The sequence below is a fragment of the Crinia signifera genome, chromosome 1 (assembly GCF_055691185.1).
Source record: "Crinia signifera chromosome 1, ASM5569118v1, whole genome shotgun sequence".
Classification (NCBI taxonomy): Eukaryota; Metazoa; Chordata; class Amphibia; order Anura; family Myobatrachidae; genus Crinia; species Crinia signifera.
The window spans coordinates 2,502,613-2,517,093 of NC_139217.1; the positions used below are offsets into that span (position 1 = coordinate 2,502,613).

General features: G+C 55.3%; 2 protein-coding genes across 5 annotated transcripts in view; one reads left to right on the forward strand and one right to left on the reverse strand.

The window, feature by feature from the left end:
- Window positions 1-6,166, reverse strand: part of CCT7 (chaperonin containing TCP1 subunit 7) — a 33,750-nt gene extending 27,584 nt beyond the window's left edge. Inside the window, exons 1-2 of one of the 2 annotated variants that reach the window (XM_083161410.1) lie at window positions 6,009-6,166; window positions 3,750-3,906 (exon numbers count right to left, since the gene is read on the reverse strand). In XM_083161410.1, coding sequence (XP_083017536.1) covers window positions 3,750-3,906; window positions 6,009-6,014 — 163 coding nt within the window. In that variant the 5' untranslated portion in view covers window positions 6,015-6,166. The remainder of the gene's footprint in view (window positions 1-3,749; window positions 3,907-6,008) is intronic. The other variant, XM_083161419.1, reaches the window with a different exon arrangement.
- Window positions 6,167-6,310: 144 nt separating this feature from the next.
- The window catches only part of PRADC1 (protease associated domain containing 1), a 32,298-nt gene continuing 24,127 nt past the window's right edge, over window positions 6,311-14,481 (forward strand). Inside the window, exons 1-2 of one of the 3 annotated variants that reach the window (XM_083163508.1) lie at window positions 6,311-6,812; window positions 12,285-12,385. In XM_083163508.1, the coding sequence (XP_083019634.1) occupies window positions 6,665-6,812; window positions 12,285-12,385 (249 nt within the window). In that variant the 5' untranslated portion in view covers window positions 6,311-6,664. The remainder of the gene's footprint in view (window positions 6,813-12,284; window positions 12,386-14,481) is intronic. The other 2 variants (XM_083162723.1, XM_083162013.1) reach the window with 2 other exon arrangements.

Below are 14,481 nucleotides of genomic sequence, written 5' to 3' on the forward strand. Positions count from 1 at the left end.
ACACAGTATATGTATTTATATAACATATGAGCGGCACTGAGCTGGGACAGGACCCCTCCTGCAGTGCTGCTGTGAGGTGAAGCCTGCTGCTGGGCACCAGGCACACAGTATATGTATTTATATAACATATGAGCGGCACAGAGCTGGGACAGGACCCCTCCTGCAGTGCTGCTGTGAGGTGAAGCCTGCTGCTGGGCACCAGGCACACAGTATATGTATTTATATAACATATGAGCAGCACTGAGCTGGGACAGGACCCCTCCTGCAGTGCTGCTGTGAGGTGAAGCCTGCTGCTGGGCACCAGGCACACAGTATATGTATTTATATAACACATGAGCGGCACTGAGCTGGGACAGGACCCCTCCTGCAGCGCTGCTGTGAGGTGAAGCCTGCTGCTGGGCACCAGGCACACAGTATATGTATTTATATAACATATGAGCGGCACTGACCTGGGACAGGACCCCTCCTGCAGCGCTGCTGTGAGGTGAAGCCTGCTGCTGGGCACCAGGCACACAGTATATGTATTTATATAACATATGAGCGGCACTGAGCTGGGACAGGACCCCTCCTGCAGCGCTGCTGTGAGGTGAAGCCTGCTGCTGGGCACCAGGCACACAGTATATGTATTTATATAACATATGAGCGGCACTGAGCTGGGACAGGACCCCTCCTGCAGCGCTGCTGTGAGGTGAAGCCTGCTGCTGGGCACCAGGCACACAGTATATGTATTTATATAACATATGAGCGGCACTGAGCTGGGACAGGACCCCTCCTGCAGCGCTGCTGTGAGGTGAAGCCTGCTGCTGGGCACCAGGCACACAGTATATGTATTTATATAACATATGATCGGCACTGAGCTGGGACAGGACCCCTCCTGCAGCGCTGCTGTGAGATGAAGCCTGCTGCTGGGCACCAGGCACACAGTATATGTATTTATATAACATATGAGCAGCACTGAGCTGGGACAGGACCCCTCCTGCAGCGCTGCTGTGAGGTGAAGCCTGCTGCTGGGCACCAGGCACACAGTATATGTATTTATATAACATATGAGCGGCACTGAGCTGGGACAGGACCCCTCCTGCAGCGCTGCTGTGAGGTGAAGCCTGCTGCTGGGCACCAGGCACACAGTATATGTATTTATATAACATATGATCGGCACTGAGCTGGGACAGGACCCCTCCTGCAGTGCTGCTGTGAGATGAATCCTGCTGCTGGGCACCAGGCACACAGTATATGTATTTATATAACATATGAGCGGCACTGAGCTGGGACAGGACCCCTCCTGCAGTGCTGCTGTGAGGTGAAGCCTGCTGCTGGGCACCAGGCACACAGTATATGTATTTATATAACATATGAGCAGCACTGAGCTGGGACAGGACCCCTCCTGCAGTGCTGCTGTGAGATGAAGCCTGCTGCTGGGCACCAGGCACACAGTATATGTATTTATATAACATATGAGCAGCACTGAGCTGGGACAGGACCCCTCCTGCAGCGCTGCTGTGAGGTGAAGCCTGCTGCTGGGCACCAGGCACACAGTATATGTATTTATATAACATATGAGCAGCACTGAGCTGGGACAGGACCCCTCCTGCAGTGAGGTGAAGCCTGCTGCTGGGCACCAGGCACACAGTATATGTATTTATATAACATATGAGCGGCACTGAGCTGGGCCAGGACCCCTCCTGCAGCGCTGCTGTGAGATGAAGCCTGCTGCTGGGCACCAGGCACACAGTATATGTATTTATATAACATATGAGCGGCACTGAGCTGGGACAGGACCCCTCCTGCAGTGCTGCTGTGAGGTGAAGCCTGCTGCTGGGCACCAGGCACACAGTATATGTATTTATATAACATATGAGCAGCACTGAGCTGGGACAGGACCCCTCCTGCAGTGCTGCTGTGAGGTGAAGCCTGCTGCTGGGCACCAGGCACACACTATATGTATTTATATAACATATGAGCGGCACTGAGCTGGGACAGGACCCCTCCTGCAGCGCTGCTGTGAGGTGAAGCCTGCTGCTGGGCACCAGGCACACAGTATATGTATTTATATAACATATGAGCGGCACTGAGCTGGGACAGGACCCCTCCTGCAGTGCTGCTGTGAGGTGAAGCCTGCTGCTGGGCACCAGGCACACAGTATATGTATTTATATAACATATGAGCGGCACTGAGCTGGGACAGGACCCCTCCTGCAGTGCTGCTGTGAGGTGAAGCCTGCTGCTGGGCACCAGGCACACAGTATATGTATTTATATAACATATGAGCAGCACTGAGCTGGGACAGGACCCCTCCTGCAGCGCTGCTGTGAGGTGAAGCCTGCTGCTGGGCACCAGGCACACAGTATATGTATTTATATAACATATGAGCGGCACTGAGCTGGGACAGGACCCCTCCTGCAGCGCTGCTGTGAGGTGTAGCCTGCTGCTGGGCACCAGGCACACAGTATATGTATTTATATAACATATGAGCGGCACTGAGCTGGGACAGGTCCCCTCCTGCTGTGAGGTGAAGCCTGCTGCTGGGCACCAGGCACACAGTATATGTATTTATGAAATGTATGTTTAGCACTGAGCTGGGACTGCACCATTTAGTTTGTATATTGTATTGAGGAATGCATTCTGGATTTAAAATGCACTTTTCTGGAGGAAGGGGCCCAGCAGTCTCTGACGAGGAAATAAGATGCTAAATAGTCCTTTTTCTAACAGAATGACACTGCACAGCCGGCTTTGTGTGTCTGTAGTTCCTGTGTAAAGGTGTTAGTAGTACATCACTTGTGTATGTGATGTGTCAGTGAATCCAGGCTTTCCTGTCCATTTGGTAACAGAATGTCTGGAGAATGACACTGCACAGCAGGTAGCAGGCTTTGTGTCTGTAGTTCCTGTGTAAAGGTGTTAGTAGTACATCACTTGTGTATGTGATGTGTCAGTGAATCCAGGCTTTCCTGTCCATTTGGTAAATATTCTAAGGACATTGGAGTGAACCCTATGACATGTAATCTAGATCTATTTATGACAGGAAAATGTTCCAATTGATATATGAATGTAAATGCCCCAGGCATGTACACCTCCTGCACAATGCTGATTGGGTGGGGAGAACAGGGTGGAATTACCCCTGTGGTATGCCGTGTGGATTTTGGATAAAAAGGGCCAAGGTTTGCCTGTAAAGTTGTACAATCTACCCGACTTGAATGCTGTAACATCTGTATGCTGACCCTTCTATGATAGAAGAGATCTTTTAAGATCTATGGGCAAATAAATAAACATCTTTCTGCCTCAAGACGACTGTTTTCATCTTGTGACTAACAGAATTACTGCAATAATTCCGTTCTCTGGCTGTTCTGGGCACAAGGGTCCAGCGTCATCCCAGTTTCACTCTGCCAGCTACCAAAGCAGAGGTCTGGTCCGTGACCAGTGGGGAAGCAACAGACGCCAGCGGGTCAACGCACACACTCCAGTAGGTAGTACTCAGGTGCCAGAGTTTGGGCCTGAGGAGGTAACAGTGGTTCCAGGCGCCACATAGTGGGAGCCTGGTGGTGGCAGCGATATCCCCACCCACTGCGTAGTGGGCGGAGTCAGTAACTGATGGTAACAGGGAATCCCCTATTGGCCAGGTCCTGTGAGACCAGGAACGGCCATCTGTGGACCCAAAGGGCATAAGGGCAGGCGTCCGGTCACACTGGGCCTGTAACACGTGCACCAAGCTGGAACCCTGCACACAGGCGACTATTCAGCCTATAAATTACTGACCTCTGTCATCTACGATGAGCTTGTCCATCCCGCGAGGCCCCAGCGTTGTGCGCACTGCTTCCGCAATCACCTGGCAGGCGCTGATGTTACTCAGAAGCTGGGGGACCCCCTGAGAGGTGTCCGTTCCCTCCTTGAGCAGGATAACTGGTGTGGACTGCTATGAGAGACAGGAAAACAAGTCTCACACTGAGGAATAGCACCGGCCTCTAGCTGACCATGATCATTATATGTAATATCTAACACAGAACATACATCCTGTACAAGCAGTGTATACACATGACCCCTGTATACGGTCACAGTATATATACACTGGGGAGGGGCAGTACATACATCCTGTACAAGCAGTGTATACACATGACCCCTGTATACGGTCACATCATATACACACTGGGGGTAACACAGGGGAGGGGCAGCACATACATCCTGTACAAGCAGTGTATACACATGGCCCCTGTATACGGTCACAGCATATACACACAGGGGGTAACCACAGGGGAGGCACAGCACACACATCCTGTACAAGCAGTGTATACACATGACCCCTGTATACGGTCACAGTATATAAACACTGGGGGTAACACAGGGGAGGGGCAGCACATACATCCTGTACAAGCAGTGTATACACATGACCCCTGTATACGGTCACAGCATATACACACTGGGGGTAACAGGGGAGGGGCAGTACATACATCCTGTACAAGCAGTGTATACACATGACCCCTGTATACGGTCACATCATATACACACTGGGGGTAACACAGGGGAGGGGCAGTACATACATCCTGTACAAGCAGTGTATACACATGACCCCTGTATACGGTCACATCATATACACACAGGGGGTAACACAGGGGAGGGGCAGTACATACATCCTGTACAAGCAGTGTATACACATGACCCCTGTATACGGTCACAGCATATACACACAGGGGGTAACACAGGGGAGGGGCAGTACATACATCCTGTACAAGCAGTGTATACACATGACCCCTGTATACGGTCACAGCATATACACACTGGGGAGGGGCAGTACATACATCCAGTACAAGCAGTGTATACACATGACCCCTGTATACGGTCACAGCATATACACACAGGGGGTAACACAGGGGAGGGGCAGTACATACATCCTGTACAAGCAGTGTATACACATGACCCCTGTATACGGTCACATCATATACACACAGGGGGTAACACAGGGGAGGGGCAGTACATACATCCTGTACAAGCAGTGTATACACATGACCCCTGTATACGGTTACAGCATATACACACAGGGGGTAACACAGGGGAGGGGCAGTACATACATCCTGTACAAGCAGTGTATACACATGACCCCTGTCCAGGGCTGGGCAACACCGGCCCTCCAGATGTTGATGAACTACACATCCCAGCATGCCTTGCATCAGTTTCAGCATGGCCACATGGCAAAACTAATGCAAAGCATCCTGGGATGTGTAGTTCACTAACATCCGGAGGGCCGGTGTTGCCCAGCCCTGCGTGTATACGGTCACAGCATATACACACTGGGGGTAACACAGGGGAGGGGCAGTACATACATCTTGTACAAGCATGGAGAGGGCAGCAGGTACACACTGGTGGGTAGTAACACCAGGGAGTGGGGGCACACACACGGGGGGGGGGGGGGGTAGTAACACCAGGGAGAGGGGGCACACACTGGGGGGGGGGGGGGGGGGGGGGGGGGGGTAGTAACACCAGGGAGAGGGACACACACTGGGGGGGGGGGGGGATGGTAACACCAGGGAGAGGGGGCACACACTGGGGGGGGGGGGGGGGGTGTAGTAACACCAGGCAGAGGGGGCACACACTGGGGGGGGGGGGGGGGTAGTAACACCAGGGAGAGGGGGCACACACTGGGGGGGGGGGGGTAGTAACACCAGGGAGAGGGGGCACACACTGGGGGGGGGGGTAGTAACACCAGGGAGAGGGACACACACTGGGGGGGGGGGGGGGGGGGATGGTAACACCAGGGAGAGGGGGCAGAGGGCACATTGGGGGGGGGGGGGGATGGTAACGCCAGGGAGAGGGGGCAGAGGGCACACTGGGGGAGGGAGCAGCAGGCACCACGGTGCTGGATTAGCGGTACAGCCCTTCCTCCTCCCCCGGCATACACACGTGCCCCCATGTCCCGACATCAGCCCCCTACCGGGCACACACAGGGGCGGCAGGCCGGCCTGCGGTACCCGTGGTCCCCATGGATGAGCCCCCGGGCGGATGGCGGCGGATTCCCGCACTCACCATCATCTTGAGTCAGATTTCTCTATGGATCCAGCGAGCCGGTTACACCTCCCACAATGCACCGCAACAGCCTGCGAAGACTTTCCGGAACTTTCCAACCGTCACCGGGCGTGGCTACTGCACGCCGTTCCCTAGGAGACCACGCAGACAAAGCAGACAGCCCCTGATTGGTCGATTACCGCCGTGCTTACGCTTTACTGTCTGTGTATACATTGTCCACTGCCGCGCAACCCGCCTCTCTGGCATGTGGATTGGCTGACAAGTCACCCCCGCTGCGATCCTATTGGTCAGCTGCTGTGAGGCCCAGGTCGCCATATTGGTGCACCCTGTATTGGGCGCTAAGGTTTATCCCTCGTACTACACTCACTGCCTGTCTGTGAGGGGCGATTTGCAGCGCGCGGCCATTACTATCCTTCTCCCTGGAGCCCTGCATCTGCCCTCCGCGCTATACAATGGCCGGCGTAGTAGTTATGTACAACAGAGCAGTCATCGCGCTTCTATTACAGCATGTACGGTAGAAGAATGACATTGGGCCAATCACAGGCATACAGACCGCTGGACCAGTAGGAAGCGAGGAGGCGTGGTCTGGTTCCTGAGGCAGCTGCTGGATAACCCGGCCCGAGTACTGGCCAGATGGTCTCACACTGCTGGGAGCCATGGGGGCCACAGCACTGACCCTACTACTGCTGCTGTCACACCCCCTGCTGGTCTGGGGTAGGTATAACAGCTGCACACTGCTGGGAGCCATGGGGGCCACAGCACTGACCCTACTACTGCTGCTGTCACACCCCCTGCTGGTCTGGGGTAGGTATAACAGCTGCACACTGGGAGCTATGGGGGGAGAGCGCTGACCCTGCTGGTCTGGGGTAGGTATAACAGCTGCACACTGGGGGCTATGGGGGGAGAGCACTGATCCTGCTGGTCTGGGGTAGGTATAACAGCTGCACACTGCTGGGAGCTATGGGGGGAGAGCACTGACACTGCTGGTCTGGGGTAGGTATAACAGCCGCACACTGCTGGGAGCTATGGGGGAGAGCACTGACCCTGCTGGTCTGGGGTAGGTATAGCAGCTGCACACTGGGAGCTATGGAGGAGAGCAGTGACCCTGCTGGTCTGGGGTAGGTATAGCAGCTGCACACTGGGAGCTATGGGGGGAGAGCAGTGACCCTGCTGGTCTGGGGTAGGTATAACAGCTGCACACTGGGAGCTATGGGGGAGAGCAGTGACCCTGCTGGTCTGGGGTAGGTATAACAGCTGCACACTGGGAGCTATGGGGGGAGAGCAGTGACCCTGCTGGTCTGGGGTAGGTATAACAGCTGCACACTGGGAGCTATGGGGGGAGAGCACTGACCCTGCTGGTCTGGGGTAGGTATAACAGCTGCACACTGCTGGGAGCTATGGGGGAGAGCACTGACCCTGCTGGTATGGGGTAGGTATAACAGCTGCACACTGGGAGCTATGTGGGAGAGTAGTGACCCTGCTGGTATGGGGTAGGTATAACAGCTGCACACTGGGAGCTATGGGGGGAGAGCACTGACCCTGCTGGTATGGGGTAGGTATAACAGCTGCACACTGGGAGCTATGGGGGAGAGCAGTGACCCTGCTGGTCTGGGGTAGGTATAACAGCTGCACACTGGGAGCTATGGGGGAGAGCAGTGACCCTGCTGGTCTGGGGTAGGTATAACAGCTGCACACTGGGAGCTATGGGGGGAGAGCAGTGACCCTGCTGGTCTGGGGTAGGTATAACAGCTGCACACTGGGAGCTATGGGGGGAGAGCACTGACCCTGCTGGTCTGGGGTAGGTATAACAGCTGCACACTGCTGGGAGCTATGGGGGAGAGCACTGACCCTGCTGGTATGGGGTAGGTATAACAGCTGCACACTGGGAGCTATGTGGGAGAGTAGTGACCCTGCTGGTATGGGGTAGGTATAACAGCTGCACACTGGGAGCTATGGGGGGAGAGCACTGACCCTGCTGGTATGGGGTAGGTATAACAGCTGCACACTGGGAGCTATGGGGGGAGAGCAGTGACCCTGCTGGTCTGGGGTAGATATAACAGCTGCACACTGGGAGCTATGGGGGGAGAGCAGTGACCCTGCTGGTCTGGGGTAGGTATAACAGCTGCACACTGGGAGCTATGGGGGGAGAGCACTGACCCTGCTGGTCTGGGGTAGGTATAACAGCTGCACACCGGGAGCTATGGGGGGAGAGCACTGACCCTGCTGGTCTGGGGTAGGTATAACAGCTGCACACCGGGAGCTATGGGGGGAGAGCACTGACCCTGCTGGTCTGGGGTAGGTATAACAGCTGCACACTGCTGGGAGCTATGGGGGAGAGCACTGACCCTGCTGGTATGGGGTAGGTATAACAGCTGCACACTGGGAGCTATGGGGGGAGAGCACTGACCCTGCTGGTATGGGGTAGGTATAACAGCCGCACACCGGGAGCTATGGGGGGAGAGCAGTGACCCTGCTGGTATGGGGTAGGTATAACAGCTGCACACTGCTGGGAGCTATGGGGGGAGAGCACTGACCCTGCTGGTCTGGGGTAGGTAATAACAGCTGCACACTGGGAGCTATGGGGGGAGAGCACTGACCCTGCTGGTCTGGGGTAGGTATAACAGCTGCACACTGGGAGCTATGGGGGGAGAGCACTGACCCTGCTGGTATGGGGTAGGTATAACAGCTGCACACTGGGAGCTATGGGGGGAGAGCAGTGACCCTGCTGGTCTGGGGTAGATATAACAGCTGCACACTGGGAGCTATGGGGGGAGAGCAGTGACCCTGCTGGTCTGGGGTAGGTATAACAGCTGCACACTGGGAGCTATGGGGGGAGAGCAGTGACCCTGCTGGTCTGGGGTAGGTATAACAGCTGCACACTGGGAGCTATGGGGGGAGAGCACTGACCCTGCTGGTCTGGGGTAGGTATAACAGCTGCACACTGGGAGCTATGGGGGGAGAGCACTGACCCTGCTGGTCTGGGGTAGGTATAACAGCTGCACACTGGGAGCTATGGGGGAGAGCAGTGACCCTGCTGGTCTGGGGTAGGTATAACAGCTGCACACTGCTGGGAGCTATGTGGGAGAGTAGTGACCCTGCTGGTCTGGGGTAGGTATAACAGCTGCACACTGGGAGCTATGGGGGAAGAGCACTGACCCTGCTGGTCTGGGGTAGGTATAACAGCTGCACACTGCTGGGAGCTATGGGGGGGAGAGCACTGACCCTGCTGGTCTGGGGTAGGTATAACAGCTACACACTGGGAGCTATGGGGGGAGAGCACTGACCCTGCTGTTTTGGGGTAGGTATAACAGCTGCACACTGCTGGGAGCTATGGGGGAAGAGCACTGACCCTGCTGGTCTGGGGTAGGTATAACAGCTGCACACCGGGAGCTATGGGGGGAGAGCACTGACCCTGCTGTTTTGGGGTAGGTATAACCGCTGCACACTGCTGGGAGCTATGGGGGGAGAGCGCTGACCCTGCTGGTCTGGGGTAGGTATAGCAGCTGCACACTGGGAGCTATGGAGGAGAGCAGTGACCCTGCTGGTCTGGGGTAGGTATAACAGCTGCACACTGGGAGCTATGGGGGGGGGAGAGCACTGACCCTGCTGGTCTGGGGTAGGTATAACAGCTGCACACCGGGAGCTATGGGGGGAGAGCAGTGACCCTGCTGGTCTGGGGTAGGTATTACAGCTGCACACTGCTGGGAGCTATGGGGGGAGAGCGCTGACCCTGCTGGTCTGGGGTAGGTATAGCAGCTGCACACTGGGAGCTATGGAGGAGAGCAGTGACCCTGCTGGTCTGGGGTAGGTATAACAGCTGCACACTGGGAGCTATGGGGGGAGAGCACTGACCCTGCTGGTCTGGGGTAGGTATAACAGCTGCACACCGGGAGCTATGGGGGGAGAGCACTGACCCTGCTGGTCTGGGGTAGGTATAACAGCTGCACACTGGGAGCTATGGGGGGAGAGCAGTGACCCTGCTGGTCTGGGGTAGGTATAACAGCTGCACACCGGGAGCTATGGGGGGAGAGCACTGACCCTGCTGGTCTGGGGTAGGTATAACAGCTGCACACTGGGAGCTATGGGGGGAGAGCAGTGACCCTGCTGGTCTGGGGTAGGTATAACAGCTGCACACCGGGAGCTATGGGGGGAGAGCAGTGACCCTGCTGGTCTGGGGTAGGTATAACAGCTGCACACTGGGAGCTATGGGGGGAGAGCACTGACCCTGCTGTTTTGGGGTAGGTATAACCGCTGCACACTGCTGGGAGCTATGGGGGGAGAGCGCTGACCCTGCTGGTCTGGGGTAGGTATAGCAGCTGCACACTGGGAGCTATGGAGGAGAGCAGTGACCCTGCTGGTCTGGGGTAGGTATAACAGCTGCACACTGGGAGCTATGGGGGGAGAGCACTGACCCTGCTGGTCTGGGGTAGGTATAACAGCTGCACACCGGGAGCTATGGGGGGAGAGCAGTGACCCTGCTGGTCTGGGGTAGGTATTACAGCTGCACACTGCTGGGAGCTATGGGGGGAGAGCGCTGACCCTGCTGGTCTGGGGTAGGTATAGCAGCTGCACACTGGGAGCTATGGAGGAGAGCAGTGACCCTGCTGGTCTGGGGTAGGTATAACAGCTGCACACTGGGAGCTATGGGGGGAGAGCACTGACCCTGCTGGTCTGGGGTAGGTATAACAGCTGCACACCGGGAGCTATGGGGGGAGAGCACTGACCCTGCTGGTCTGGGGTAGGTATAACAGCTGCACACTGGGAGCTATGGGGGGAGAGCAGTGACCCTGCTGGTCTGGGGTAGGTATAACAGCTGCACACCGGGAGCTATGGGGGGAGAGCACTGACCCTGCTGGTCTGGGGTAGGTATAACAGCTGCACACTGCTGGGAGCTATGGGGGGAGAGCACTGACCCTGCTGGTCTGGGGTAGGTATAACAGCTGCACACTGCTGGGAGCTGTGGGGGGAGAGCACTGACCCTGCTGGTCTGGGGTAGGTATAACAGCTGCACACTGCTGGGAGCTGTGGGGGGAGAGCACTGACCCTGCTGGTCTGGGGTAGGTATAACAGCTGCACACTGCTGGGAGCTATGGGGGGAGAGCACTGACCCTGCTGGTCTGGGGTAGGTATAACAGCTGCACACTGCTGGGAGCTATGGGGGGAGAGCGCTGACCCTGCTGGTCTGGGGTAGGTATAACCGCTACACACTGCTGGGAGCTATGGGGGGAGAGCAGTGACCCTGCTGGTCTGGGGTAGGTATAACAGCTGCACACTGTTGAGAGTCATGGGGGGAGAGCACTGACCCTGCTGGTCTGGGGTAGGTATAACAGCTGCACACTGCTGGGAGCTATGGGGGGAGAGCACTGACCCTGCTGGTCTGGGGTAGGTATAACAGCTGCACACTGCTGGGAGCTGTGGGGGGAGAGCACTGACCCTGCTGGTCTGGGGTAGGTATAACAGCTGCACACTGCTGGGAGCTATGGGGGGAGAGCACTGACCCTGCTGGTCTGGGGTAGGTATAACAGCTGCACACTGCTGGGAGCTATGGGGGGAGAGCGCTGACCCTGCTGGTCTGGGGTAGGTATAACCGCTACACACTGCTGGGAGCTATGGGGGGAGAGCAGTGACCCTGCTGGTCTGGGGTAGGTATAACAGCTGCACACTGTTGAGAGTCATGGGGGGAGAGCACTGACCCTGCTGGTCTGGGGTAGGTATAACAGCTGCACACTGCTGGGAGCTATGGGGGAGAGAGCACTGACCCTGCTGGTCTGGGGTAGGTATAACAGCTGCACGCTGGGAGCTATGGGGGGAGAGCACTGACCCTGCTGGTCTGGGGTAGGTATAACAGCTGCACACTGCTGGGAGTCATGGGGGAGAGAGCACTGACCCTGCTGGTCTGGGGTAGGTATAACAGCCGCACACTGCTGGGAGTCATGGGGGTAAAGCACTGGCCCTGCTGGTCTGGGGTAGGTATAACAGCCGCACACTGCTGGGAGTCATGGGGGGGCAGAACAGTGACCCTGCTACTGGTGTCACACCCCCTGCTTTCCCATGCGCACGGTTCTGTTAATGGCTTCTCTCACACAGTGCTGCCTCTGTAGCACGCCCAACATGGCTGCCTCAGATGGTTTCTCTGTGGACGGTGTATACTACTACCTTGTGTACTATAGGTATGGGCAGCAGCGACATGCAGAAGGAAGTGTGTACAGTGCAGGTATACATTGTCTGGGTGATCTCGTGCCTTCCTTCACATCCCCCTATCCTCTATCTGTCCAGGTCTTCGTTTCCAGGAATACCTGTATTTCCAAGTGCTGAGCCCAGGTGACATTCGCTACATCTTCACTGCCACCCCGGCCAAGGACTTCGGGGGGGTGTTTGTAAGTATGGATGTGTGGTCACACTGTCAGTGCTGTTATGTCATTGATGGTGTAAGGGCACCAGTCACCTACGTACGGTGTAGGCGGAGCCTGTATCTGTAGGATGACATCACAAGTCTCTGCCCACTTATCCCTGATCTGCCATGGTGATCTTATGATGTGTGTGTTCCTCCTTGTGATCTGATCCCAGATGTCTGCCGTGGTGATCTGATGATATGTGTTTTCCTCCTGGTGATCTGATTCCAGACGTCTGCCGTGGTGATCTGATGATATGTGTGTTCCCCCTAGTGACCTGATCCCAGAGGTCTGCCATGGTGATCTTATGATGTGTGTGTTCCTCCTGGTGATCTGATCGCAGAGGTCTGCCGTGGTGATCTGATGATGTGTGTGTTCCTCCTGGTGATCCGATCCCAGAGGTCTGCCATGGTGATCTTATGATGTGTGTGTACCTCCTTGTGATCTGATCCCAGAGGTCTGTCGTGGTGATCTTATGATGTGTGTGTTCCTCTTGTGATCTGATCCCAGAGGTCTGCCGTGGTGATCTTATGATGTGTGTGTACCTCCTTGTGATCTGATCCCAGAGGTCTGCCGTGGTGATCTTATGATGTGTGTGTTCCTCCTGGTGATCTGATCCCAGAGGTCTGCCGTGGTGATCTTATGATGTGTGTGTTCCTCCTGGTGATCTGATCCCAGAGGTCTGCCGTGGTGATCTTATGATGTGTGTGTACCTCCTTGTGATCTGATCCCAGAGGTCTGCCGTGGTGATCTTATGATGTGTGTGTTCCTCCTGGTGATCTGATCCCTGAGGTCTGCCGTGGTGATCTTATAATGTGTGTGTTCCTCCTGGTGACATGATCCCAGAGGTCTGCCGTGGTGATCTTATGATGTGTGTGTTCCTCTTGTGATCTGATCCCAGAGGTCTGCCGTGGTGATCTTATGATGTTTGTGTTCCTCTTTGTGATCTGATCCCAGAGGTCTGCCGTGGTGATCTAATGATATGTGTGTCCCTCCTTGTGATCTGATCCCAGAGGTCTGCCGTGGTGATCTTATGATGTGTGTGTGTTCCTCCTGGTGATCTGATCGCAGAGGTCTGCCGAGGTGATCTTATAATGTATGTGTTCCTCCTGGTGATCTGATCGCAGAGGTCTGCCGTGGTGATCTTATAATGTGTGTGTTCCTCCTGATGATCTGATCCCAGAGGTCTGCCGTGGTGATCTTATGATGTGTGTGTTCATCCTTGTGATCTGATCCCTGATCTGCCATGGTGATTGTATGATGTGTGTGTTCCTCCTTGTGATCTGATCCCTGAGGTCTGCCAAGGTGATCTTATGATGTGTGTGTTCCTCCTTGTGATCTGATCCCAGAGGTCTGCCGTGGTGATCTTATGATGTATGCGTTCCTCCTTGTGATCTGATCCCAGAGGTCTGCCGTGGTGATCTTATGATTTGTGTGTTCCTCCTGGTGATCTGATCGCAGAGGTCTGCCGTGGTGATCTTATGATGTGTGTGTTCATCCTTGTGATCTGATCCCTGATCTGCCATGGTGATTGTATGATGTGTGTGTTCCTCCTTGTGATCTGATCCCTGAGGTCTGCCGTGGTGATCTTATAATGTTTGTGTTCCCCCTAGTGACCTGATCCCAGAGGTCTGCCGTGGTGATCTGATGACATGTGTGTTCCCCCTAGTGACCTGATCCCAGAGGTCTGCCGTGGTGATCTTATGATGTGTGTGTTTCTCCTTGTGATCTGATCGCAGAGGTCTGCCATGGTGATCTTATGATGTGTGTGTACCTCCTTGTGATCTGATCCCAGAGGTCTGCCGTGGTGATCTTATGATGTGTGTGTACCTCCTTGTGATCTGATCCCAGAGGTCTGCCGTGGTGATCTTATGATGTGTGTGTTCCTCCTGGTGATCTGATCGCAGAGGTCTGCCGTGGTGATCTGATGATGTGTGTGTTCCTCCTGGTGATCCGATCCCAGAGGTCTGCCATGGTGATCTTATGATGTGTGTGTACCTCCTTGTGATCTGATCCCAGAGGTCTGTCGTGGTGATCTTATGATGTGTGTGTTCCTCTTGTGATCTGATCCCAGAGGTCTG